Below are 27,339 nucleotides of genomic sequence, written 5' to 3' on the forward strand. Positions count from 1 at the left end.
ATTATTAGTAGTAGTAGTAGTAGTAGTAGTAGTAGTAGTAGTAGTAGTAGTAGTATTTTGTCATAAATAGTTTGGGTTATTGGGTTAATTTGCTACACAAATAATAAATCATAACTTATTTATAATACAGTTTTCACAGTCACCATAAGATTTTAATTTCTACAAAACAATCATGTTGATTTTTTTTTCCATAGTATAGAAAACGGTAAATTGGAAAGTAAATTTAGTCCACCAACACAAGATGTCATTCTGAGCATAGTCCACTAGGTGGCACGACACAACTGCTATAACAAAACCCGTGTCTCGTGTCAACCAAAGCCAAAGTAAACTAAACCTTAATGAATTTAAAATTAGAAATTCAAAAGGTGTTGCATAGATATACTTTTTTTCAGTTATTTATGAATAGAAATACAAAGTCACGTGTTAAACGTCATAATCTGATTGGTGATCCCCAAATAAAGTCATATTTGTAGTATCTCATAAGACAGAGTGGAAGTTCTAAGCCTTTTTATATCCTTAAGTGTTTTGTCTATTTTTTAATCTGTCTGTAGGGGTAAAGCTAAAAATGAACGTCGGTTTAATCCTTCTGGGTATTCGTTTGTTCTTCGATGCGTGAAAGCTCTATTCCATCAATCAGCTACAATGACCTCTGTGCTGTTATCTAATAGCATGAACGACAGTGGAGAGTTTTGTAATAAGGCCTGAACCCCTGGGACAAATTCAATTTAATAGAGATTGCACATGCTAACATTTAGACGACATTCATTAATACTGATAATTGCTTTACTACAGAAAGACAAAGCCAGTGAATGAATTGTTAAAAATTGTATTAGAATCTGATGAGTTTTAAAAATGAAACCTGATGATCATATTATTAAACAAGAGCATATGCTTATAATGGCATATAGTTCACCTAAAAATAAAATGTTTTCTTTCCACTGTTCTTTCTTTGTTGAACATAAAGAAAGATATGCTGCAGAATGGTTGGGGAAAAGGCATTTTATTTTTTGTTCTTATACGCATGTCAATGACTGCTTTTTCCCAGCATTCTATAAGAAGAAATACATAAACTTTAAGTGTGAATTAATGTAGAGTATTTTCAATTTTATGTCAACAATCCATTTAAAGAAACAAGAAAAGGTTTACATGGCCTTTGACGTTTATTTGATATTATGAATTGTCCACAATGTTAATTAGTTCATATTATTTTATTATTAATTTTATAGATTTTAGAAATTATTGTTTTTTATTTTAGGTTTTGAACTGATTTATTCTGCTGTGGCGACCCCTGATTAATAAAGGAACTAAGCCAAAAATGAATGAGTGAATGAATGAATAAATGAATGAATGAATGAATGAATGAATGAATGAATGAATGAATGAATGAATGAATGAATGTTTTACTATTAAGACAAGTTGGATTTACAATTTAAAGTTGTGTGTGTTTTGTTTTATCCTCTGTTATTATCATTTGTTAGTTTATTTAAACAACAAACATGTTTTATGTCATTCATTCATTCATTTTCTTTTTGGCTTAGTCCCTTTATTAATCAGGGATCGCCACAGCAGAATAATCCACCAATTAATCCAGCATATGTTTTACGCATGTCACTGGGAAACACACTTTTTCACACTCATACACTAAGGACAATTTAGCTAATTCAATTCACCTATAGTGCATGTCTTTGTGGGGGAAACCCATGCAAACATGAGGAGAACATGCAAACTCCACACAGAAATGCCAACTGACCCAGCTGAGGCTCGAACCAGTGACCTTCTTGCTGTGAGGTGACAGCGCTACCCACTGCGCCTCTGCACTGCTGTTTTATATCAGTGAGTTGAAAACAATATTTAGTACATAACTCTGATTTTTAATTGCAACAAATGCAACTTTTTATATTTATTACACATATCTATTACATAACTGTTATTTAAAAAAATATACAAATGTTATATTTTATTTAAAAATTGGAAGAAATGTTAAAGTTAATGTTAAAAGACTTAAACAAAAAACACTCTTAGGAAATCCAGTAACTGACCATTTTAAAGAGATCTTGTACCCATTTATTTCTGACAATCATTTAACATTTTTGGCTGAACCATAAACTACTAAAATATATTATATTTTACTGTATTGCACAGTATTTACAATTCTGTCAGTTAAGATAATTCTCCAGCAATACTGTAATATTTACTATCTACAAGTAATAGACAGTAATAAATAGCCTACAAATATTAACCTATAGAGTGCTCAGCACATTTCAGTACATCTCACTTAAAAAAAAAATATTTTATCTACTTCTCAGTGAATATGGGCAATGTATTTTGGTGCATTTAAACTAAACAGATTTATCAAACAGATATATTTATTAAAATAATATTTTAGTCACCAAACATATTCAGAAACAGAAAGATAATACAATTAAATTCAAGCAATATATATATATATATATATATATATATATATATATATATATATATATATATATATATATATATATATATATATATATATATATATATATATATATATATTTTTTTTTTTTTGTCTTTAATATTTTTCTATAACATATAAATTTGGGTGTTCTAGTTTTTGGACCATTATCTTGAATTATTTTGTTAGACAAGCTCCAGAATTAGCTTCAGTACTGACTAATCTAACGTATATGCACAAATATAATATTGTATAGATCAGTTCTTGTAAAAAAGTTCTCAAACTTTTTTCATCAAGCACCACCTCAGTAAAAATATTATCTCTCCAAGTGCCACCATAATGAACAGTATTGAAATACAGTAGCATAGTACGCCTAATTAAGCAGCTACAGCTCTGCACAGTTCAAAAACCAGGCAGATTAATTCCTATTATTAGGAATATTTATTATTGTGAGCCACTTTAAACATTATAAATAGTTTGAACATTAACACTGTACTGTGTTTACAGGTAGAAAAAAACAAAAAAATAAATAAAATAAAAAAGTTTTAATTAAAATTTGCTTTTAAAGTTTAATTAAAATGGTAGACTACTGTTCTTAAAAAGTAAAAAAAAAAAAAACTTCTGGACTTAAATGTAAAGTAGTAGCCTATTCATCAAAACCTAGAAATGTTGCTTGGACCTTATGAATTTAGTCATCTTATTCATATATAAATCATTAGTAATAATTTTTTTAAACATATTTTGCATGTATTCCTCTGCGTACCACTGGAAGGATGCCCGCGTACACAAAATTTGAGAACCACTAGTATAGATTAAAAATATAAGATACGATTTGTGAGGGGTGTACAGTACTTAAATATGCTAAGGACCATATATGTAGAAATTGTAACTGTTGCAGTATTGGTTATTTATTTACTATAATTATTGTATCACCTCTACAACTAATAACCACAACAGATTATGAACGGAACAAAGCGCCCTAGAACAGCTGTGATAATGTGTGTGTGTGCGCGCGCTGTATGCTGTATTCGGGTTTTCTTTCTGCTGACATAAACACCTTCATACTCTTTAAAACTGTCCTTTTATTATACAAGGCCGTTCTCTACATTCACTAACATTAGTGTAACCTTGTTTATTGTCAATAATATGTGTATATTCACATAAATGTGTTTGATTTAGTTTGTTTTGAATGGGGACACGTTGGTTCTGAACGTTCTGGGGTTTTGTTTTGTTGACCTTTTAGCTTGGGTAAATGTTTGTTTTGGTTTGTTTTTGCTGGGTATGGGTATAAAAAAATATGAATTTAAAAGATAGATTTGTGAGGGGTGTACTTATATATGCTGGGCACTGTATAACAGCCCATATGTAGAAAATATACAGTAGGCCTATTGGTTATTCGTTTATATTACTATAATTGTTGTATCACCTCTTCAACTAGAATTACCACAACATTAATTACAGCTACTTATAGTATTTTTTTCACGGTGAGAGAGTTCCAGCAGAAAAAAAAAACATTTGCATTTAAGCATTCACACTCTTGTAAACTTGTGTTAACCCAAAGGGGGTTACATCCACGAGTTTCGCGGTAACAGGTTCAAGCGAGTGCCGTGGGGCGGAAGTGACGTCCAACCTGGGGGCGGGACCAGCTGTTGTTGGGACACATGACTTAAGAGGCTGTCCTCCTGCATTTGTTTTGACAAGCAGAGAGAGAGAGAGAGGGGAGAGAGAGAACATGAGCTTTGTCCCTGCTGATCATTTAATCTCCGAGATATCGTTCAGACATCTCGAAAACTTCTGTTTAGAGACCGTCATCGCGTTCTGCCAGTCGCGTCGTGCAGATAGTTTCAACTAGTTGTTAACCTAGTCGTTCCGTCACCAGTGTTTTCTTGCTTTTATGGGGAGGGTTTATGATCAAGTGGTCGAAAAAGAAGGGGGTTTAGAGAAATGAGCCACTTCTTGTCGGCTGAAGTGAGACTCGCCACAGCCACGTAACATTTCTCCAGTCTGGAGTAGATGATGGTGATGTTGATAATGATGATGTTGGTGGTTCCTTGTTAGTGTCTCATCTACCAGTCCAGGGTCCGATCTTGCTGGTTGGTGAAAATGATCTCGGGGATCCCGATGCGTCTCATGTGGCTTTAATTTGAGCAGATCAGTGGCAGAGGAGAGACTGGTGTGTTGGCACTGGAGCTCGTTTAGGCATCGGCAATGAGGCGACTGGCAGGCGGGATATTTATCTAGATAGAGAAGAGGGATGATAATTGCGTGTTTATTTAGGTAGACCGCTGGTGTTTTGATGGACTAGTTCATCAGACCGCTGGACTCTTAACATACAGTGGCATATAGATCCACGCTTGATCTCACAGTTCAGATCGTTAATATCCGAATGGCTGTGTGCCAGATCGATAGCTAACCGATGTCTAAGGGACGAGTTTTTAAGTCTAAACAAAGATCTGAAGACGGAAGACGGACCGCGGGCATCCTGGAGGGGATCACGGTGTCTGTGACCAACATGAAACCTGACAGAGGTAAATATATCCAATAAAAGAATAGAAAATTGCGTGATTACACCAGTGTTTGAATGTCATCTGTGTTTGAGTCGTGACGTCACGGCGCTGCAGTGTTTGTTTCATTGTTTCATGCATGTGCTTTGATAATGTGCAGATGATGCATTGTAACATTTTGTTTTTGTCGCTGCTAATGCGTTAGTTGTCGCTTTCTGAACAGAACAAAGCGCCCTAGATCAGCTGTGTCAATGTGTGTGTGCGCTGTATGTTGTTTGTGTTTTTTTCCGCTGACATAAACATCTTCACACTCTTTAAAACTGTCCTTTTATTATATAAGAGCGTTCTCTACATTCGCTACCGTTACTGTAACGCGATTTATCGTCGATAATATGTGTACAATCACGTAAATGTGTTTGTTTTGGTTGGGGATAAGTTGGTTTTGATGGTTCTTGGGTTTTGTTTTGTTGCTTATATGCATATGGATTGCATATTTGCCGTTTGGGTTTGGTAAATGTTTGTTTTGGTTTGGTATAGGTCTGTTTAAGCTGGGTATGGGTTTGTTTTGGCCAGACTTTGTACAAGGTGTGTATTTGTTTTTAGGTGTTTGGATTTAAATGTGTTTTTGTTGGTTACATGTATTTTTGTTTGACTATGCGTTTAGTTTGATTTGAGCTTGGCTTTTTTGTTGGATGCATGTTTGATTTGTTTAGGTATGTGAATGCTTTGTTTAGAATCAGAGCAAGGTCAGATTTGCTTTAGTTGGATGTGGTCTTGGTTAGGTTAGCTAGCTTTGTTTTAAGTAGGTCAGGCTTTTTAGTCTGTTACTTTTTATCATTATTATTTTTATTTTTTACACATAGGGCTGGGTGATTATTCGAAATGAAACTGCAAATGCGATTAAGCGATTCTCATGTACATCTTGTCAGGGAAGCACGTCTAGTAAATATCCTCCAAAGGCCAGAGGGTGCACTTGTGCAGAAACTTTAAGCTAGTAATGTGACTAAGAATCATAAAACCATAAATGGCCACAACTACTATTATAAACACTTGACTGAAATAAGGAAAAGAGTTTGAATAAAAACAGTTTATGTTGTATTTTCACATGATTGCAGATGCAGCAGCATTTACTACACAGAGCCATAGTTCACTAATAATCTACGCAATCACAGAATGATTAACTTGATTTCATTATCATCTGATTTAATCAACTTTGGATTCAAATGCAATTTTGTGTAGTTTGTCAGTAAACTTACTGCTACATCTGAAAGCACATACTGGAGGTTAACTAGAATAGGCTTTACTGACTAAATTAGCATATAAATTGGCTTTGTTTAATTGCCCTGCCCTCATATGCATGTATTGTATACCTCGCTGCAGATTTGTTATAGTTTTATATGGGTTTGCTTGGGTTATTTTTAGTTTTCTTTAGGTAGATGTTTCGTTCAAGCTTGGGTAAATTTCTGTTGGGTATGGGTTTGATTTGGTTAGGTGCGGTTTATTTTTATGTACATGTTTGATTTGTCTTATGTTGAGTGCATGTTTGGTTCTATATATGGTTTGCTTGGATATGGAATTGTCGTTGTCTGGTCAATGTTTATTCATTGGTTATGATTTTGATTTTTAGGTGTTCATTCTGAAAGATCATCTGATTAAATTAGACCAATAATACAATGGAATTAACTGCAGAAAGTGATTTAGCATTACATTAGTGAATGGGCACTCAGCCCATATTTGCATGACATGACCTGCCCTCCCTCCTTCCCCCATTAGATTTGTCACTGCTATAGGTCTCTTCTTCCTTATAAAAATTTATGAAACCAGCCGCACAGCACACCACTCTCAAATAGTACCCTAGACATTGAAATGTTTGTAACATGACATCAACTATAGTTATATAGTTATACTATATCTAGATAATAAACCATCTAACTGCTGTACTCTCGGTCCTAAGCTTCCATGTTTGGACATGCTGGAGTCATGTTTGGATGTAATTTGGCCCCTGTGACTGTGGTTTGCCCTACTGCCGCAACCAAAGCTGCCAATTTCCAAAGGCCAACAAACAGTCTCGACAAGTCAGATATATTTTTGTTGGAACTCAGTTTTGTTACAGAGAATAAACTTTAAATTGGAATGAGCTATTTGCATTCCTATGGTGTCTTCAGAACTGTTTTCCTCTATTGGATCTCTTCTTGTGGATTAAAGACCTCTTGGTCTGTTTGGCTTCTCGGAGTAAGAGTCAATTACTGTCGAAAGGCTGTTTTGCTGAAGATATGACATCCCTTCTGTGCCATTGTTATATGGAACATACTGTTCCACTGATGAAAATAGCAGGTTGTTCACTTCCAAAAGCACTCCCTCTTGATTTCTTTCCTCTTTACATTGGAAACTTAAAACGCTTTCCACATTGTTCAGACTAGGGCTGTGCAGTGTATAAATTCAGTATCGATATTGTGGTGTGTGAATCTGCAATAGTCACATTGTCGAGTTGTGATTAAAATGAATCGGAAATCACAGTTCATAACACATGCAAAATTTAACCTTATATGCCCATACACACCGGTACACTCTCCGCTTGGATTTAAATGCATCTTTGTTGGTTACAAGAATTTTTGCTTGACTACATATTTAGTTTAATTTGAGCTTAGATGTTTGTTGTTGGATACAACATTTTTAGTTTACAATGGTTTTGTTATGTTTTTTGATGCAGAGATGTAGGGCTGGGTTATCATCCGAAAAATATTGCGATTCGTAAATGCAATTAAGTAATTGTCATGTACATCTTGTCAGAGAAGCACATGTCTATTAAATATCCCCCAAAGGCCAGGAAGCGCCCGCGTGCAAAAAAAAAAAAAAATCCACAAAGAATTCAACCCTCAGCTGGGTGGCACGCTCACCTCACAGCACGAAGGTCGAAGCCGGAAAGAAAAAGAATGAATAAATGAAATCATCCCGCTTGTTTTCTTTACTCTTAACTTTGGAAACAAAACACTTTCCACATTGTTCAGACTAGGGCAGTGCAATGTATAATTTTAGCTTCGATATCTCAATGTGAGAATCTGCAATAGTCACAATTGCGAGTTGTGATTTATAATTAACCAGAAAACACATGCAAAGTTTAACCCTAAATGCCCATACACATCGAGGCTCTTTTTGCTCATGTTTATTGTCAGCGTTTTTCAAGATGTTTTTCTGCATTCAAATCCAGGCCATATTAATTGGCGATGAGCAGAGTAATTGCCCAAAATCACCTTCTGACATTAGATGGTGCTTTGAAATAAAATTGCAAGTCATGAAAGAAAAGTGGTTGGCACCAATAGCCTAGTGGTTAAGTGCGCCAACATATCGCACCATGATGCTCACGGCGACTTGAGTTCGATTCCTGGCTCGAGGTCCTTTGCCGACCCTACCCCTCTAGGCTAAGCCGTGGTGCAGTAGGTAGTGCTGTCGCCTCACAGCAAGAAGGTCGCTGGTTGGCGTTTCTGTGAGGAGTTTGTATGTTCTCCCTGCGTTTGAGTGGGTTTCCTCCGGGTGCTCCGGTTTCCCCCACAGTTCAAAGACATGCAGTACAGGTCAATTGGATAGGCTAAATTGTCCGTAGTGTATGAGTGTGTGTGTGTGGATGTTTCCCAGAGATGGGTTGTGGCTGGAAGGGCATCTGTTGCGTAAATACTTTGTTGGATAAGTTGGCGGTTCATTCCGCTGTGGTGACCCCGGATTAATAAAGGGACTAAGCTGACAAGAGAATGAATGAAAGAAAAGAAAATGAAATGAAACTCGCCATCAAATCCTTTTTGCTACTTTCCACTCCTGCTGACATTATTGTAATAGCTGTTGCGTTCATCATACAGCTTTTGTTTAGACAACGATGAAAAAAGCAGCTCCACATTTATCGTGCATCATCTTTTTCATCGAATCAAAGTGAAACTGACATCACCTTGACTGTTTTTTTTTTGCATGAGCACCTCCAAGTGGTGTTTACTGTAACTTCAGCAGGTGCAGGCATTTAAACAAAAGTGGCAATCTGGTGTGCGTTTCCCAAACAACGACATAAATGCTGGCTGACCTATCATAGTACGATTTTTCCGTTTGGGAAAAAACGATGTATTGACGAGTGTTTCCTAAAACCTGTAGTTTTTTTCTGTCGCAGATCCATCGTTTGAACCACATTAGTTATAACGTAAAACCCCCATAATGATGCTCTAAACGGGGTAAAGTAACAACTTAAGAGTAGAACCCCATAATTTCTTTGTGCAAATTATATTGTTTTACACACACACACACACACACACACGAACACACTTAAAAAAAATCCAATATTAGTGTTGATAAAAATATGCACTCGTTTTCCTTATTAATTGAAATATATGTAAACGGCTCATATTGGGCCTGTGTTTCCTTTACATATATTACTTGTACGCCTGGTGTTTGTGCGTTGGTCCCTTAAATTAACTTAATCGTTTTTACAAATTTAAGTGGACTGAGTATACAACAATTAAGTTGCCCCCCAAAAAACTTAAGAATTGTGTTGTTTCAACTCATTGTAAGTAAGTAGTTTGAACAAGCAGGAAACGTCTTTTTTGAATGCTGCAATCTTCTTAGAAAACCACAAAGCACTGTTTATTTAATTAGTATCTTTGTTTTACTGTGTAAATTTATCCTTGTATTTTATTTACTATATTTTATGCAGCAGATGCACTCTCTATCAGTGTAAAATTGTTTATTTGATCCCAAATGGAGCTATTTAAAACATATTGTGAAATTATATTCAAGATATTGCAATATACATATATCCCAGAATAAAACTAAATATTTCAATGACAGTTTTTCCAATGTCATGCAGCCCTAATTTAGACTATATCCTGTTTTTCTAGTTTTGTTTTTTTTAAGTAGGGATTCTGTGGTTCTCTCTTGTTTCTGGCACTAGGGTGACACTCACAATAAACTCAGACATGTAACAGGATCATGTGGCTTCCTTTGGACTCTATCGCGGCTGAAAATCAATTCGTCTGGAGCTGACACCAATAAACATCTCTTGTTTGGCATGTAAACAAACACGTTTTCTTTTTTCCCTCTTTGCTTAACATTATTGATCCGGCACTGTTCCCTGGTTGTTTTGATCACTTTGATTTGATCATTTAGAGGCGTATTTGACCTAACAGATTCTGTGATCACTTAATCACAACCATGCCGTTCCAAGCCATATGACTGGTTTGTTTGAAGAAAAACAGAGGTTTTGAAGATTGTTCATTTTATTTTCCACTAAGGAATTGTTTTTTTTTTTCTTTTTGGTGTCGAAGCTGAGTAACATAGGTAGATATTTTTGAGTTATTATTTTAATACCGCAAGTACTTTTTAAGTCATAATCGAGGTTAATGGGATAGATCTCCTAAAAAAGGAAAATTCTGTCATCCTCGCCCAGAGCAAATGCGTGCATGGCTTCTGTGTGTGACAGTTTTAATAGCAAACTGAGTGAGCACACTTTCGTTCTACCCAATCAGAATTGAGCAACCGAACTATGCAGAATGCCCACAAAAAAAAAAAAAGCGCGGACGAGTTGGATGATGGCGTCTGCTGCTTCAGAAGCTTTAATAAACTAATTAATATTAAAGGAAAACAACATTACTAATATGGGAATATTTTGGTTTCAAAGTCACACAAAATTAAAATGTTTTAATAACTTCATGTGTATTTCGCGTGCATTCACGATTTGTGATGCAGGTATGTGGTTGTCTGTAGTGACTGACTGTATTGTATTGTACTATAAAAATATCATTTGTCATTTATGTTTTTATAGAGAATTTATTTATTGGTGCGTTAGCTGCAGAATTTCAAAGCATTTTATGGAATGAAATGCTTCTTATTGGACATTACTTCATTCAATGCAACTGTACGCATGACTTTACAGAAAGCTTACGACCCACTAACAACGGTTTGCTTTAAGAACATGTTAAAAAATTTAGTTACAGACTAGCTAGTAGTTACAAAGCCAATAGTGTGGACTTTACCTTCTAGTTTAAAAAAGAACTTACAAACAGCTGGTGCAGCTGGTGCCCATGAGATAACTAATGGTATAACACACTATCTCGCTAAAGACACAGTGCCTTTTAATGCAGTGACCAAAGACGGATTTGAAAAAAAATAATTCAAATGCAGGATAGGAGACATAACATTTCCTCATATCTATTTTAGCCATTTTGAAGTACACAAGCTGTCAACGTTATGATATTTTGTGTAGCATCTGTAATAATTATTTAGTTTTAGACTATATAAGCCACACAAAGGCTCTTATCAGCTATATTATTTTGCTGAGTGTTCTGTATTTTTATAAAAAATATTTTTATTTTTATAATAAGCTACACTATCGCTAACTTGAGTTCAACTTAATTACAGAAAGGTAAGGTCATTTTGTTTGTGCATACTGTTTGCTCTATATTTAAAACAAATTTGAATAAATGTTGAAGTTAATATCTTTTCAGTTTCTTTTTTTTTAACTACCACTCACTGTATGTTAGCAGTAGAAGCTACAAGACAGATTATTAAGCTGAAGCTTGACTACAAAATGAAATTGCAAATCAAATCGAAATCGCAATATCTGTTAAAAAAAAAGTTCCCTATTAGACGGCATTCACAAAGAATGCAAATTTGTATCTGAAAACATGAGATGCAGCACACAGAAATGGCTCCACCATGTTGCCCTTGTCATGCCAGCTTGCTACACAGAAGCTTGCAACGCTTGTTCCACCTCACAGTTCTTCTCATTTTTTTTCCACTGCTGTGGAACTGACAGTAATGAGCGCCACTGCGTAAAAGTTTTACCATGAAACTTTGTTTGTGTACAGTTACACCTCTAGTATATTACATAATATCCTATTATTCATGAAGATATTTTGGGATTATATTGTGCAGCCCTAGTCCTAGTTCACGGTAAAAGGATTGTGAAACGCTGGAATACATGCAATATAAACGCATAAAAGAATTCCGTTTTGCATCTTATTTTTTGTCAGTGTGTATTTGTGAATTAAAAAAAAAACTTCGCCTGTTATGTCATCAGGTGGAAAGCTGCTAGTGGATCCAGGAACTTTGTGTTGTGAAGGCCATGTGGAAACATGTTCCAGGGAGAAATTATGTCATATTTTTGTTCCCGTTCTGGAATAACCAGTCGGATCAGGCCTGCTGCAGTCAGCTGGGAGAGTTTGGAGTGTCTCGTCTTGAAGCCGAACAGCTGTTTGATTATGACACAGTTTCCCTTGAGTTGGGCGGTGTGGATGTGTCTGTGTATGTGTGTGTGTGTGTATACACCTCACGCAGCGGGAAATTAGGTGTGTTAATGGTTGCTAGTTTGCACATTGTTTTTCTTCTTTGTTTTGTCTTAGATTGTCACCATAGAAGAGCGCTTCATCAACCAGGTATGAAATCCTTTGTATAAGCATCACGCATTCTATAACAAGGTTATGAGCAGTTTTTTTTGGTTTCCCTGGAAGCCAATGATACACAACCAAATTCTCAATCTAGAAAACACGTCCAGGTCACATTCCAACCTAAAATATAAAAGTTTTGATTTTGAATAATAATATCAGAACAAAGTAAGGAGATATAATTTTGTAAATTGTAATACAATTTAAAAAATGCAATGTATGCATGACTAATCTAATCAAACGGGATAATCAGTTTGGTGGAACTTAACAAAGCAATAGTTAACCAGCATTTAAACCTGGGTTTGATTCATTTCTGTAATGCAGTTAGAAAATCTTAAATATCATGTATTAAAAGTGGAACATATCCAGTAAAGAAATTGTTGTTACTGATGAATTTTAGGGCCTTTAATGATTTTCCTAAGGTAAATGTAAGGTTATGAATGTTACCATAGATGATTTAATGACATTTTCAGTAGCTGAAAGACCGAGAGAGAGTACATGCGACATGAGCCATTTCATTGATTCTATAACTATTAGTAAATCAAAAGAATTAATCATTCATTTTCTTTTCGGCTCAGTCACTTTATTAATCTGGGGTCGCCATAGCGGAATAAACTGCCAACTTATCCAGCATATGTTTTACGCAATGGATGACCTCCCATCTGCAATCCATCACTGGAAAACACCCATACACACTCATTCACACACATACACTATACGGACAATTTAGCCTACCCAATTCACCTGTACCGCATGTCTTAGGACTTGTGGGGGAAACTGGAGCACCCGGAGGAAACCCACGCCAACACGGGGAGAACATGCAAACTCCAAACAGAAACGCCAACTGACCCATCCATAGTTTGAAGGAATTTTGGCTCATTCCTCCTGACAGAATTGGTGTAACTAAGTCAGATTTGTTGGCTGTCTTGGTCGCACAAGCTTTTTCAACTCTGCCCACAAATTTTCTATTGGATTGAGAGCAGGGCTTTATGATGGCCACTCCAAAACATTCACTCTGTTGTTCTTAAAGAACATTTAGCTAATTTGGCAGTATGCTGAGGGTCATGGTCTGTCTGGAAGACTCATTTGTGGCCAAGTTTTAATTTGCTGGCTGATGTCTTGAGATGTTGCTTCAGTATTTCTACATAATGTTCTTTCTTCATGATGCCATCTATGCTGTGAAGTGGACCAGTCCCTCCTGCAGCAAAACAGCCCCACAACATAATGCTGCTTCCCCATACTTCACAGTTGGGATGGTGTTTCTAGGCTTGTAAGCTTTTCCCTTTGTCCTCCAAATGTAACACTGGTCATTAGGCCAAACAGTTCAATCTTAGTTCCATCAGACCACAGGACATGTCTCCAAAAATCAGTCTTTTTTTCCCAGTGTAATTTAGCAAATTGTAATCTGTTTTTTTTTTTTTTTTGATTCTGGCTTGTTGATTTTCCCATGTTGTCACACAAAGAAGCAGTGTGCTTAAGGGTTCCGTAAAACTGTTCTACAATTGTGCCTCCAATTAACTCAAATGTTGTCAATTAGCCAATCAGAAACTTCCAAAACTTTGAAACCATCATCTGAGCTTTTTCTAAAGCATAATAATCTTATTGTATGTAAACTTGACTTACAAGAAAAGTTATAACAATTTCTCAAAAAATCTCTCTCTCATTATTTTGCTATTAAGCATAACAGAAACAAATTTGAGAAAAAGTCTAGTCACATTAACATCTGACTTTTTTTAAATGGTTATGTGCCTTTTTATACAGTGTACGTACATTTCTGGTTTCAACTGTAAATAAATAAATAAATAAATAAATAAATAAATAAATAAATAAACAAATTAATTAATAAATTAATTACTTAATTAATAAAAGGGGTGGCTATTAGGACTGTTGGGCCCTTAGAATTGCTTAGGGCCCCCAAATCTGCCCCTGGCACCAGCAGAACAAACATGGTAAATTGTGATTTCAAGTGGACTTTAAAAGGTTTTGTGAGACTCACCAGGTGAGCCATATTTCTGCTGCTCTCCACAGAATTTCTTTTTGCATTGTGGAAACAGTCAGCAGTCTTACGTAACTTCTCTCTATCTCTCACATGAGCATTTGCTGTTCAGCTGGGGGGCAGGCAAGCGCAATGACATCAGTTCCTGTGAGGCTGTGATCTTTAGCCGCGACCACTGTGGCTCAGGTTCAGCTTGATGAAGGGCAGGTTCAAGAAAAGCAACTGATTCTAGACCAGCGCTCACTCAAATAGCTGCACACAGCATGAAGAGAGGGGGCCATCTGGACCTGTAGCTTTTCTCTCTGTTGGTGTAAACACTCACTGTGGGCGTTTCTATTAATGGAATGTGTACAAGCTGTATACGTAAACACGAGCCGACCACACCTGAGCACTGAAACTGCACTTATAAATAAGCTAGTACGACCTGTATGCACAGAAGAGCAGCTATGCAAATAAGAGACTGGCAGCTCATTTGCATTTGCATGTGTCATCTTGTTTGCGTTTTTTGGGTTGCATTGATTTTGACCTTTTAAGTACATGAAACCTTGTGATGCCTGTTTTGTAGCTATTAACTCATCCATAGTGTAGTGCCGATATTATCATTAAATGGGTCGCTTTTATTCTCAATATTGCTTCAGTACTTTTGATACAAGGTTTAGCATGGATGGATTTATAGGATTTTGCATTGCTGTAAATACATATATACATACAGTGAGGGAAATAAGTATTAAACAAGTCATTATTTATCCCAGAAAACATTTTAACCGGATGTTGGTTACAACCAGCGAAATGCATATATGCAAAGAAAACAAATCTAATAAGTTTACAAATTAAGTTACGTGTAATAAAATGAAATGACACAGGGAGAAGGTATTAAACACATGAAGGAAGGTGTAGAAAGACAGTGAAAGCCCAGACAGCAGCTGAAATCTGTCAGTAGGTATTCATCAACCCTCTGCCCTTCCTCAGCGGAAATTAATATAATCTGTTTCAGTTCAACATCTACATTACAAGGATGATGAAGATGAGTGGCCCAGCTAGTCACCTGACTTGAATTCAATAGAAAATACGAAATAAAGATCAGATTTGATAGACGAGACCCAGAGAACCATCACATTTTTTTACACTCTGTTGAAGTCTGGGAAAAACTCACACCTGAGCAATTCATGTGACTTCATTCTCCAGATGGGAGGCATCTTTAAACTGCATCACCAAAAAAGCCTTTTATATAAAGTATACATTAAGTTAGTCAGCTCAAATTGAAACTGAAAGTAAGCTAACAAAAAAAACTGCAGATCAGTTTAACAATCAGTACACAAAAAGAAATTAATATGTTTAGGTGGAAAATTAAATACTATTTTATTATATTTTAAACAAAAAAAATCAAGAGAAATATAGAAAATAACACATTTAGTTAATTTCTTTGTAATTTGTGTTATTATTATTATTGTTTTTAAATAACTCTTTTTAAATAAAATGTCTGGATTTCTGGGGGTTTAAAGAACTGTTTGAAGTAAAAGCTAAAAAAAATTATTAATACGTATTGTAATATGTAAATGAAATGTCTGGAGTTTTAGGGATTTTGTGAAACTGTTTGAAGAAAAAGCTAAAATAAAATATCAAAATAAAATAAAAAATGTGTAAAGATTCATTAGTGTAATGTTTAATAAAGTTAACAACAGTAGTCCAAAGGCAATAAACATATTATAATGAACACAATATTATTAAATCACATTGAAGTATTTACATGATTAGAAAATCTTTTAAGTATTAAATACATTCACAAACAAAATGTATTCAAATAAGCCAATAATAATTGAATAAAAATGTGTGAATAAATTTATAAAAAAGTAAAAATGTAAATCATTAACAATTAAATTTTTCCAAAGTTATATTTGCATCACTTTTTTTATATTAATTGTTTACTGCATCAATTTTATTCTTATAGAACAAGCTGTATTATGCAATTATGAATGATTGGATACTTAAACAAAAAGCTGTATTAGTGACTGTATGCACATATGGGGTTGTAATTGAGGACAGTGAATCATAAATTAACAAACCATATTTGTAGCGAGCAATTTGATTAACTGTCTTTTTGACATGCTGGATCACTTTTACATATTTGCTGCACTTTCAATTGCGGTTTTAAAACCAAAGCTACGATGTCATGATGTCATGATGAATATTGTACTGCAAGGTAGCAGGCATAGTTAACACAATAATGGATTTATAATTCGCCATTCTAATTGCTTCTGTTATTATATTTAGATTACTTTTGACATCATCTAAAGCTCACTTCATTTAAAAATACTTCTAAAGTGGTAAATCATCCAGAAATGCAAATTGTTATAAACTTTTCTCCACTTATTCCAAACCTGTTTTTTTTTACTCCTGGAAAACAATATATGGTTTAGCTTTCATTATGGTCATGAACTGTATTTGTGGGAGGAATATTCTCATTTTAGAAAGCATCTGATTGGACAAAATAAATGCACTACCTCGCAAAAATCTTGTCGTCATTCCCTTTTGTAAGACCAACAAATAATATTTTGATTCTAGAAGGTAGGTTTTGGCTGGCCCAGTCACCGGATATGAACATTATTGAGCATGTCTGGGGTAAAATGAAGGTGGAGGCATTAGAAATGAATCCAAATAATTTTAATGATGGGAGTCATACACAAAATTAATTATTTTCCACTGCACCATGACTTTATATTCTATACTGTGCATTATTTCTGTTAAGTGATGAGATTTTTGTCAAAGCAAAGTCCAACCTTACTGTTCTAATTAAATAAGTAAAAATCATAGTTTATTTTGGTAAAATAAGTGTAATCTAGAGGACTTTACCTTTCATATAAGCCACTTCTAATACCAAATAATCAACTAGAAGTCAAGTTATTGTTTGTTGTTCCTAAAACTTCGATAGGCGACAAGACTTTTGTCAGGTAGTGTATGCACTGTCAATAGGATATGGTACATAAAGTGCAAAGCTAAATATAACAAACAGATAATTGTTTTCATGAATCCATAAATGTTCCTGACCTTACAATCCTTAACAAAACCCTCATAGTGAGAACATATATTATCTACATTTACGTAAAACCTTTGTAATTCATAAAACAAAGCCAACAAAAATTGAAAAGCTGTGCAGAGAATCGTTTTAATGTTCCTTTTTCACCTCAGCAAGTGCTTTTTTTGGTAACTATCTTTAGTGTACGATGAGATTTTCCACCGTCTGTTGCGTCTCTGTTGCTCTTATTGGAAATTAACTAGCGTGAAGCAGACAGGGAAAGCATATTAAGAGAAGGTGTGAGCTTGTCAGAAGCATCCTGTAATTCGTCTGAATGTAAAACATGGCCTTAGATCTGCAGGATTATTTAAGAACACACTTATGATTGACTATTAGTTGCATTGCGACTGGGTAAGAGCAAAGCCCTCTGGGCAACTGAAGTGGAATGGGCAAACTGGGACTAAGTATACTGGGATACAAGCAAAAGTGGAATTCCGAGTTATCTTTGTGAAGCTGTAAAGTCAATGAATGTGAAGGAGAGTTGTGTAACAGCCTGTAACATATCGGTTTTTCACACTCGATTTCTCTGATGATTGGTGAACCATATTGGAGTACATTACACAAGTGCTGTTATAATTAATTTGCGCTTTATTATTTTTTGGCAGCAGTTTGAAGCTTTTGTGGTAACACTGTATATGATTTTAAAAATCAATAAGCTGTTATCTGGAAAAAAGCCTTGGGTCGTTAAGGAGAAATCATGTAGAGCGCTACAGTGTTATTGAGTGTTCTCAATGTCTTCGTTTTGATGGTCTCCCAACATGCATTCTACTGACAAAAAGTTTAAAATAGCTTTAGAAGTATGTCAGTTTATTCTACTAACACTAACATATCCTTTTAACTTACTTGCCATGTTGCCAAGTTATTTTTGTTGTAGTACAACAACAGTACAGTGCCAAAAGAGTATAATACATACTATAGTTTGATTAACTTAATTACGTTAACATTCAAACCTTACTAGCTAGACTTGCACTGAAAAAAAATGATAAATTGTTGTAAACAATTTATATGGGTTTATGGGTATTTCAACTCAAACAAAGTTTACAGTACTCATTAGGATTAGTTTTTGATGGGGATGTAACGGTATTGTAAATACCGTCATACCGCAATATTAATTTTTTTCGATATTACCGTAGTCGCATGACTCGGTAAAACTATAGGTCTTCTGAGGAAATTTGCTCAGGCGAATGAAGCGAACGGGAGGTACCGGAAACTACAATTCCCATCAGCCCAGGCTTGGCCATAATCCCTTGCGGTCTGTTGTCTCTACAGATCCAGTAATGCGGAAATGGAGTGTGCTGCTAGAAGCGGGGATCAAAAAGAGCTGGAAAACCCTAAAGCGGGTGTTGTCGCCGCGCGCGCGTAATAGTGGTGTTGTCGCGCGAGTTCTTATCAGCTGTGTTGTCGCGCGCGTACTGTAAAGTGGGGACGGAGGGTATGTCGCGTCGCGGGGGCACTTTTGATCATTTTGGAAGGGAACTTTCTATCCAAGACTAAAAAGGGCATGTGCACTGCACAGGTTGAGCACTGTGTGTGCATGTGCCTGCAAGTTGGGGAATACGACTAATCAGTCATGGGGACTGCAGAAACACAGCACACTGTTCAGATTGATGCAGACATGAGATCTCTATCTCACTCATGGTTTGTCCTCTCAAGTGGGGGAAAGACAATGCACAACGTTCCCCATTGCTAACAACCTGGGCCAAGTCATATCTCTATATGATTTATATGATAATTTTCCTTTAAACCCATCTCTATCTAAGTGAGTGAGTGATTAAATGTTGAATGAGATGAGTTTTCAACACTACTAAATTGAAACTTAATTTTTTTACATGGTTTAATATTTTTTTTGTTATTAAAATTGAAGTTCCTGTTTCAAAGCTTACAGATAGATGGCTAATTTGTATGTCATTGACACTTTTGGCACTTTTTTGGAGTATTTTCATAAGTTTTGTTTTTTCCTGTAAATGATTCAATAAATACCATACCGTGACATTCATACCGAGGTATTACCTTACCGTGAAATTCTGATACCGTTACATCCCTAGTTTTTTAACTTATATAGTTTGAGTTACCTTAACATTTTGGATTTTACAGTGTGTATAAAAAATAAAATTGCAAGATTTATTACAATAGAGCAAAGAAAAATGTAAAATAAACAGTTATTTATGGTTTTCTATAGAGTCAAACAGTATTCAGATACAGAAATGTAATAGCGTAATGTAAATTTATTAAAGTTACAAAGGTTTACGTTACTGTGAATGATGTTACAAATATTACGAATGCTTTACACTTTTTTGAAATGCCTGTAAAACGCATGCACATGATAAAGTTACAATCTATTATGCTTATAAAGCTGCAGTCACATTAGAGTTTGAGCATTAGATATTCTGTCGTGCGGCGCTGCGAAAGGGGCAGATTAAACAAGCTTATTAGACATTTTAAAAAGCAAGCGATTGCTCCATGTTTTAAATTTCTATCCAGAGAGGTTTTTTTTATCCTTGATTGTTCTCACGCAGTCAAGTGATGCGATTTCGCAGGTCAGAGTTCAACAAGCTTGAACTTTGCACTGCAGCAACCTGCGAAACTTGATGCATGACCCTGCGTTTCCGGTCTGACGCATTCGCGTGCATATGAATGGAAGTGTATGGGAGAAAAAGCCCAGTGTGACCGCACCTTTACCTGTAGGTTTCAAACAAGCCTGAAGGAGTCAATTAGTTTGATCAGGTGTGTTTAATTAGGGTTAAAGCTAAACTGTGCAAAGCTGCGGCCCTCCAGAAACTGGATTTGACACCTGTGGACTATAATATGCTACTGAACTTTGCATATTCTTTGATGCGAGTATAGCGGACACACATTGCGATATTAATGCTGAACGATAAATATTGTGCAGCTCTAGTAGTTACACAGATTATTAATATTTATTTAATTAAGCTAAATAATTGGCCCGAGACACTTACATTTTTAGAAAAAAGACCAACTCAGGGGTATATTATTTTGGAATAATTTTAACAATTCGACCCTTCATCAATCAATTCTTAACTTTTCCATCACTGGATAGAGATTACGACCCCTCGGTGTCACTGTCACAGAAACTTTCCACTCACGTCTGGTTGACACCTAAAATTGTCTTTGGTGAATTTGAACTGTTTTTCTCTCATACTTCAGAACCTGAGGGTAAATCCGTCCTGTCTGCCTTAAATTACCAACAAATTATCATCCTCTGATAGTCAGGACAGCTAAACAGCGTAAAAGCAGATCTGCACGCCTCTGTTCACAGTCACAGTGTTTACATTTCCTCTGTTGCTACTGGCAACAGGGATCAGTTGCACTGGTGGCCTGGTTTGTCCGCATCTCAAATACTCAGTCACACACACACTCGCTCAATCAGCTGATCATGTGCTGTGGAAAAAATACACACACACACACACGCTCACTCGCTTGTGATAATAGGTCACTTAAAGTGTGCCAAGTTATGGCAGGACGTTTCAACACAAAGGTAACTTAGTCAATAGTTTTGATTTGTAGATTCTGTTTTTGGCATGGAAAAGAGAGCTGTCTGACCCTGAGCTTTGTGGCTTTAATATTAGATAGGTTGTTAATTATTTGGTGCACCGTTCTAGTTAACCTGTTCTCCTTCTCTATCTGGCTTTGTGTAAAGTCAATAGGAAATCAGACTCATGTTTACTTTCTTAATACACGTTGCTTCTCTTTTGAATACTTCATTTCAGCATATTCCCCTGAAGAGAAGATTGTTTGCCTTTGTAATCTTTCATAAAAAAAATAAATAAATAAAATAAATAATTTGGTTTCTGTATGATGTCAAAAGATTTTAAAAGCATCGCCATTGGGTATATTTTAAGATTCTTTAAGGGGAAAGTTCACTCAAAAATGAATATATCTTCACTAATTACTCACCTCAAGTGAGTGTAACCTTTGACTTTTCTTTTTTATCTGTTGAACACAAAATAAGATGATTTGAAGAAAGCTACTGTGCAGTCGATGGCTTCTGACATTTTTTTTAAATATCTCCTTTTGTGTTTTAAAGAAGAAACTCCTAAAGGTTTTAAACTTGGGTGAATAATCGATGACAGCACTATCCCAAAAATTGGAAACTTTCCATGATCCTGTCAGTTCCCAGTGGATGAAATGAAGCGCCACCCTTCATTTTACTCGTATGTATTGCATGATGTCAAAAGATTCTAAAAGCACTGCAATTGGGTGTATTTTGAGATTCTTTAAGGGGATACTTCACTCAAAAAATATACTCACCAATTATTCACCTCAAGTGATTGTAATCTTTATGGGTTTCTTTCATTTGTTGGTCACAAAATAAGATATTTTGAAGAAAGTTTAAAACTTGTAACCATTGACATCCATCTGTTCAGCTGAGGGAACGGAACCAATCCCATGACGTCAGACACATTGATATGTCGTCGCCCTAACTCTAAAAGCTATAGTAAAACCCTTTTCATGCCCTTTAATTCTCTTTTATACAATACATTGATCAAACTTTTTATATATATTTTCACCAAAGTGGAAAGCAATTTACAAAAAATAAAATGTTAACTTGACTGACTGCTTTACTTCCACTTTAAAACTTAATTAAAAAAAAGATAATAATTATAATAATTTACTTATATTAAGATATATTTAGATTTCTAGACACTCAAAGCACTTTTACACAACGGGGGGAGTCTCCTCTTCCCCCACCAGTGTGCAGCATCCACCTGGATGACGCAACGCCAGCCATACTTGTAACAATTTACATCCATAGTAGAAAAACAACTAATGTTTGGTCAATGTATCATGATGAGACTTTTCAAAATATCTTCTTTTCTGTTTTAAAGAAGACAGAAACTCACATTTGAAAGAAGTAAAGGGTGAATAATCGATGACGCCACTAACCAAAAAAATAAAAATTTTCCATGATCCTGCCAGTTCTTAGTGGATAAAATGGGGCGTTGTCTTTGATTTTACGCATGTGTATTGTATTACCTAAAAAAAAAAAAAGTGGGTCAGAATCCATTTTATGTTGACTTAAAACCCTGGACCTTTTAAAGTCCAGTTTTGACCAGGTTTCGAAACTGGTACACATTTGTTTTGATTTCCTTTTAACGTTGATTTAAGGACAGATTTTAGAGTCTAAAGTTCGGATTTGATGAAACGGGCTTCTGTTCTTCACTGAGATTGCTCAAGTTGGCCTCATAGAGCATGTGTCTGGGGACAGGTGTGTGTACAGGAGATCTGGGGAAAAGCTCAGTGTAAGCAGGCAGGTGGCTGATGGGTCCTGCAGGCTGTTGAGGGTTGAGTTTAGCAGTTGGTGTGTTTTTCTTTTTCTTCTCTGACTTATTTGGGGCATGGTTGACCTGCAAAACTTGAGGGTTTTATGTGTGTTGCAGGTTGCTTGCTAGAGTTCTTTGAACAGACTTTGTTAGACCTTAAAGAGAAGTTTTAAGCCCTCAGAAAAGGATTCATATGGTTAGCAGACAGTGAAAACCATACAGTCCAGTCAGATCTTTCTGTAAGATTTCCCTGATCTTCGTTGTTTCTAATGAATGTAGAATCTAATAATTAGAAACGTTCAATTTTATCTAATTGAATTGAATTTTTTTGAAAATGTTAAAATATATATGTGAAATAAAAAAATTGCTCAGGAAAAGAACAAGACATATTTCTCATGAACACAAACAATAAAGCCCTACTGAACTTTGACCCTTTGTAAGACAACATATAAATATTCCATATGTATCAGGTGGTTAAATCTTTTCTGAATAGACATGATCATGAAAATGGTTGAACTTCTGTTTCTGTATTGGTGAGTATTTGTAATTACATTTAAATCATGATGATTTCTTTATATTGATTGGACTGAAATGCTCAATTCATATAAGGGTTGCAAGATATTGGAAAAATCTGATAATTATTACTATTTGGCACTATTTGATGGCTTTCAGGGCAGTCTAACAGTATTCAGGTAAAGAAGTTAAATAATCGCATTGCAAAAAAATCCTTTTTCTTACTTTGTCCAAATATCTAAAAAAATTCTTACATCAAAATTATAAAAATATTGTTTTGTTTTCAACTTGAAAGAAAAAAAATAAGTCAAAATGTAAGAATTCCCTAAAACGAGAAAAATTATCTACCACTAGGGTAAGTAAAATTAGGGCTGTGCAATTTGGCCTAAAATGAAAATCTTGATTAATTGAACATTTTAACTCTATTACGATTAATGAACAATTATTTAATTAATTAAAAATTTTTTTGTCCTTGTAGTTCACTGATGCTTTAAAGAGTGCAAATCTTGAATCGTCTGTAAAAAATGTTTTAACGTTAATAATAATTTTATTGTAATAGAAACATTCCATCTCAAAGGCATCTCTGGTGAAGCTTTTTAATCGTCAATGTAGGGCAAACGTGCGATATGTTGTTACATTCTTTAAAGAGGTGCGAGGTATATCGACCACACGAAGGCTACGCTGGACCATACCTGTGCTTTCGACATGGACGTAAAAATCAACCGGGTCACATGACTCCACATGTGGTAAAGAAAGTAATTGAAAAAAATGACCTGGTAAAAATCGATCGATAATAGGTTCTGAATGTCGATTTCAATTAATCGCCCAGCTCTAAGTAAAATTGTCTCGTTTTTAGGCATGGGCCGATATAAGATTCTAACGGGATGATAACCTTGGATATAAATATCTGGGTGGATATAAATATCTTGAGATTATTGCTCTAAAATATATTCTTTTTAAATGTCTGGGTAAAAAAAACAAAAACTTTTCGCCTTTGTAAACATTTAAAATATTTTGGAACAGTAAACATGTTAGGCTCAACAATTCAAATTAATTATGGTCTTCATTTCAAAAACACAGATTTTATTTTAATTTTTTTTTTACAATTAAAACAGCAACTTTGGAGATCTTTTCTGTTGGAGGTACTAAAATGTAAATAAAAAACACGGTATACCTTGAACACGGTCATCGTCCCCTGCCTACTTGTTTTTGCTTTGAAATGTAGATAATTTTACTAGAATGAAGACAAAAAATTAAATTAAAATAATAACTTCCTTTTGCATGAATCATATAATTTCCATATAAATACAGCAATTACTACAATTCTTTAGCTCCTGGTCAACTATAATTCAGACTCAACATTGCATATCTTGCAATGTGACTTTTGTGGATTTGCACATCGTGATATCGATGCTGAAACGATATATTATGCAGTCCTAATTCACATACATTTATATCACTGCAGTAAAAAACCTGTGAGTGTGCACCCTATACTGACACTGAGAAGAAGAATAAACCAATCATTTTTGTTTCATGTGCACACAAACGGATTCTCGAAGCTTGATAATATTCCAATTCAACCATGTGGACCCTTGGACCTAAAATGGACCCTTTACTGGACTGTTAAAATACGTTTTTCACTTTTATTTGTAAGTTGAACCAATTTAACTTTAAGCTGACTAAAAATATCAGGTAAAAAAGTTTTTTAACTTCAAAAAATTTGTTTAAACCTTTATTAACTTTCTAAATAAAGTTGGAGTAGTGTATAAACATGTTGTTATTACTTTATTTTATTTTTTTTTTTACAGTGTAGAGGTAGGTTTATAAATTCGGTTTATGTACATCATGTGACATCTAACAACTTGTTAGATGTAGTATGTTCAACTTTCAATAATACAACCCATATTAATGTTGTATTTGGAACATACTTTTTAAATGGTCATGAACTAAATTCAAATTTAGCATGACCATCTCATTGAAAAGTGTCAAAGTGTTGCTTTACTTGGGTTTAGGTTACTCAGCTGCTTACCGAACTCAACAGTTTCTTCACTCTCATGTGCATTTATCAGTCACACAATGATGTCTGTGTTACTTTCCCCAGGCACCCTTTTGCCTTACAGCTTTTGTGTATTTTCTTTTGTCTGGGTCTTGTTGTTGCCAGCAAGTGTGTTGTTGATTGATCCTGTTACGTACCCAACGCATAAAAGACGTGATTCATTGTGGCGACTCACACAAAACTGTGACGCTCCAGTGTCTCTTTCTCACCTCACGTTTTTAACGCAATCCATTCTTTTCCTTACATGCATTCACACATCCATTCACAGTCGAAACGGGCAAACGAGGTTTCATTAAAGCGTCTTTACACACCACGGTTGACCTCACTGACTCAAGTTCACCATCTAAACACAGTATAATGTTTAATACAGTTAAAATGCAGTCAGCTGGAGCTTTACATGTGTTACACATAATATGTTTGTGGTCCAGGATTGTTTTTCAGATTCCTGCCTTTGTGGAGACTGTTATAGCTCTGGCAAAACTCCATTACATGAGCTTACATTCTTGTCCTTAGAGGGATAGTTCATCCAAAAAAACAGAAATGACCATCATTTGCTTATCTTTCTTCAATGGAACACAGAAGGAAATGGTTCGAACAATGTTTACGCCGGTTTCTTCCATATACTCAAAAGACACATCTTCTTTTGGACTACTTTTTAGGTTGGTCCATTTCATAAATTTAACATTAGACAGAGATTACTTTATAAAAAAAAGATGTCTGTGTGCTAGGTTTATGGTAATTTGCACCACAAAGCACTACAATTTGTAGTTTTTTTTTTCTTTCTTCACATTTAAAAAAAAATGTATTCCATTGCTGTTTTGGTTGTCAAGTTTTTGCACACATTCTTCTAGACCAAACAAGTTTGTGTTTTTGTAGATTTGTATTACTTGCTATTTACAGCACAGAAAATAAGTTTTGAACCCATTTTTATCCGAATACATATTTATAAAGGTGCTGTTGACTTGAAATCTTCACCGGATGTTGATAGCAACCCAAAACATCCTATCCAAAAAAAAACAAATCGACTTAGTTTATGAATAAAGTTAAATGCAATACAATGAAATGGCACAGGAGAAAAGTATTGAACACATAAAGAAAGGGAGCTGTAGAAAGGCTGTGAAAGACCAGACAGCAGCTGAAATCTGTCAGTTGTTATTTATCAACCCTTCGTCATTGTAAATAAATATTTGCTGCTTCAGTCTCTAACATCTACATTACAAGGATGATGAAGATGGAACCAGAGTGAACATTTCAGCAAGACAGTAATTCAAAACACAGGCAAGGAAACTCTCAAATGGTTTCAGAGAAAGCAAATCAAACTGTAGAATGGCATCAGATCACCTGACTTGAATCCAATGGAAAATACATCAGATTAGATTTTTAGCGTTTGTATTGTTTGGGTTTTTATCAAAATCAGGTTTAATCCAATGTTAACAGCTTCTTTGGAAATTGCATTCCCAAGAAAAAAAATAAAAATTGTTTAATACTTCTTTTCCTTGGTGTATTTCTATGTATTAACTGTTTGCCAATTTTAGCAATGCAAAAACTGTAATTACACCGCTATTTATTTCAGTGATTTTGTTAAACTTGTGTTCCATTGAAGAAGTAAAATAAAATGGGTTTAGAATAACCCGAGGCTATGTCATTTTTGGGGGGGGGGTAAAATATTTGTGTAATATTTTTAAGATTACCTCTGAGTGGAGGTCTTTGAGTTTCATATTGTGTACCGAGTCTGACTGTTCCCTGATCCACAAAATTGTTCAATTATGTAAATGAAATTATGCAGCCCTCAGAACCCTTTACATAACATCCCTAACGACTGTTTGGGAAAATGATTAAAAGCTCAGTTTAAACGGCTATGCTAGAGAACAAATTGTTTTCAACTTCGTATAACTACACAGTAAATTGTAGTCATGTGTTTTGATGTGTTTATATGAAGTTTTTCCAGCTTCACTCTAGCCCACACCCAAAAGTTGAACATATGCGCTCAGAGTATATATTGAAAAGCCATTGGGTTGCAATCATCTACGCAAAGCCTCTAAATCTCCCCAAAACAGAGTGTG

General features: G+C 35.1%; 1 protein-coding gene and 1 long non-coding RNA gene across 12 annotated transcripts in view; one reads left to right on the forward strand and one right to left on the reverse strand.

Annotated features, from left to right (window-relative positions):
- The window catches only part of LOC147839795 (uncharacterized), a 218,603-nt gene that overhangs the window by 181,420 nt on the left and 9,844 nt on the right, over positions 1–27,339 (reverse strand). The gene's annotated exons all lie outside the window — the stretch shown is intronic.
- The window catches only part of atosa (atos homolog A), an 80,399-nt gene continuing 57,189 nt past the window's right edge, over positions 4,130–27,339 (forward strand). For 2 of the 11 annotated variants that reach the window (NM_001443970.1, NM_001443971.1), the window contains 2 exon segments: positions 4,130–4,962; positions 12,315–12,347. In NM_001443970.1, the coding sequence (NP_001430899.1) occupies positions 4,851–4,962; positions 12,315–12,347 (145 nt within the window). In that variant the 5' untranslated portion in view covers positions 4,130–4,850. 11 annotated transcript variants of the gene reach the window in all.

This window comes from Danio rerio, chromosome 18 (genome assembly GCF_052040795.2).
Source record: "Danio rerio strain M-AB ecotype USA chromosome 18, GRCz13ab, whole genome shotgun sequence".
Classification (NCBI taxonomy): domain Eukaryota; kingdom Metazoa; phylum Chordata; class Actinopteri; order Cypriniformes; family Danionidae; genus Danio; species Danio rerio.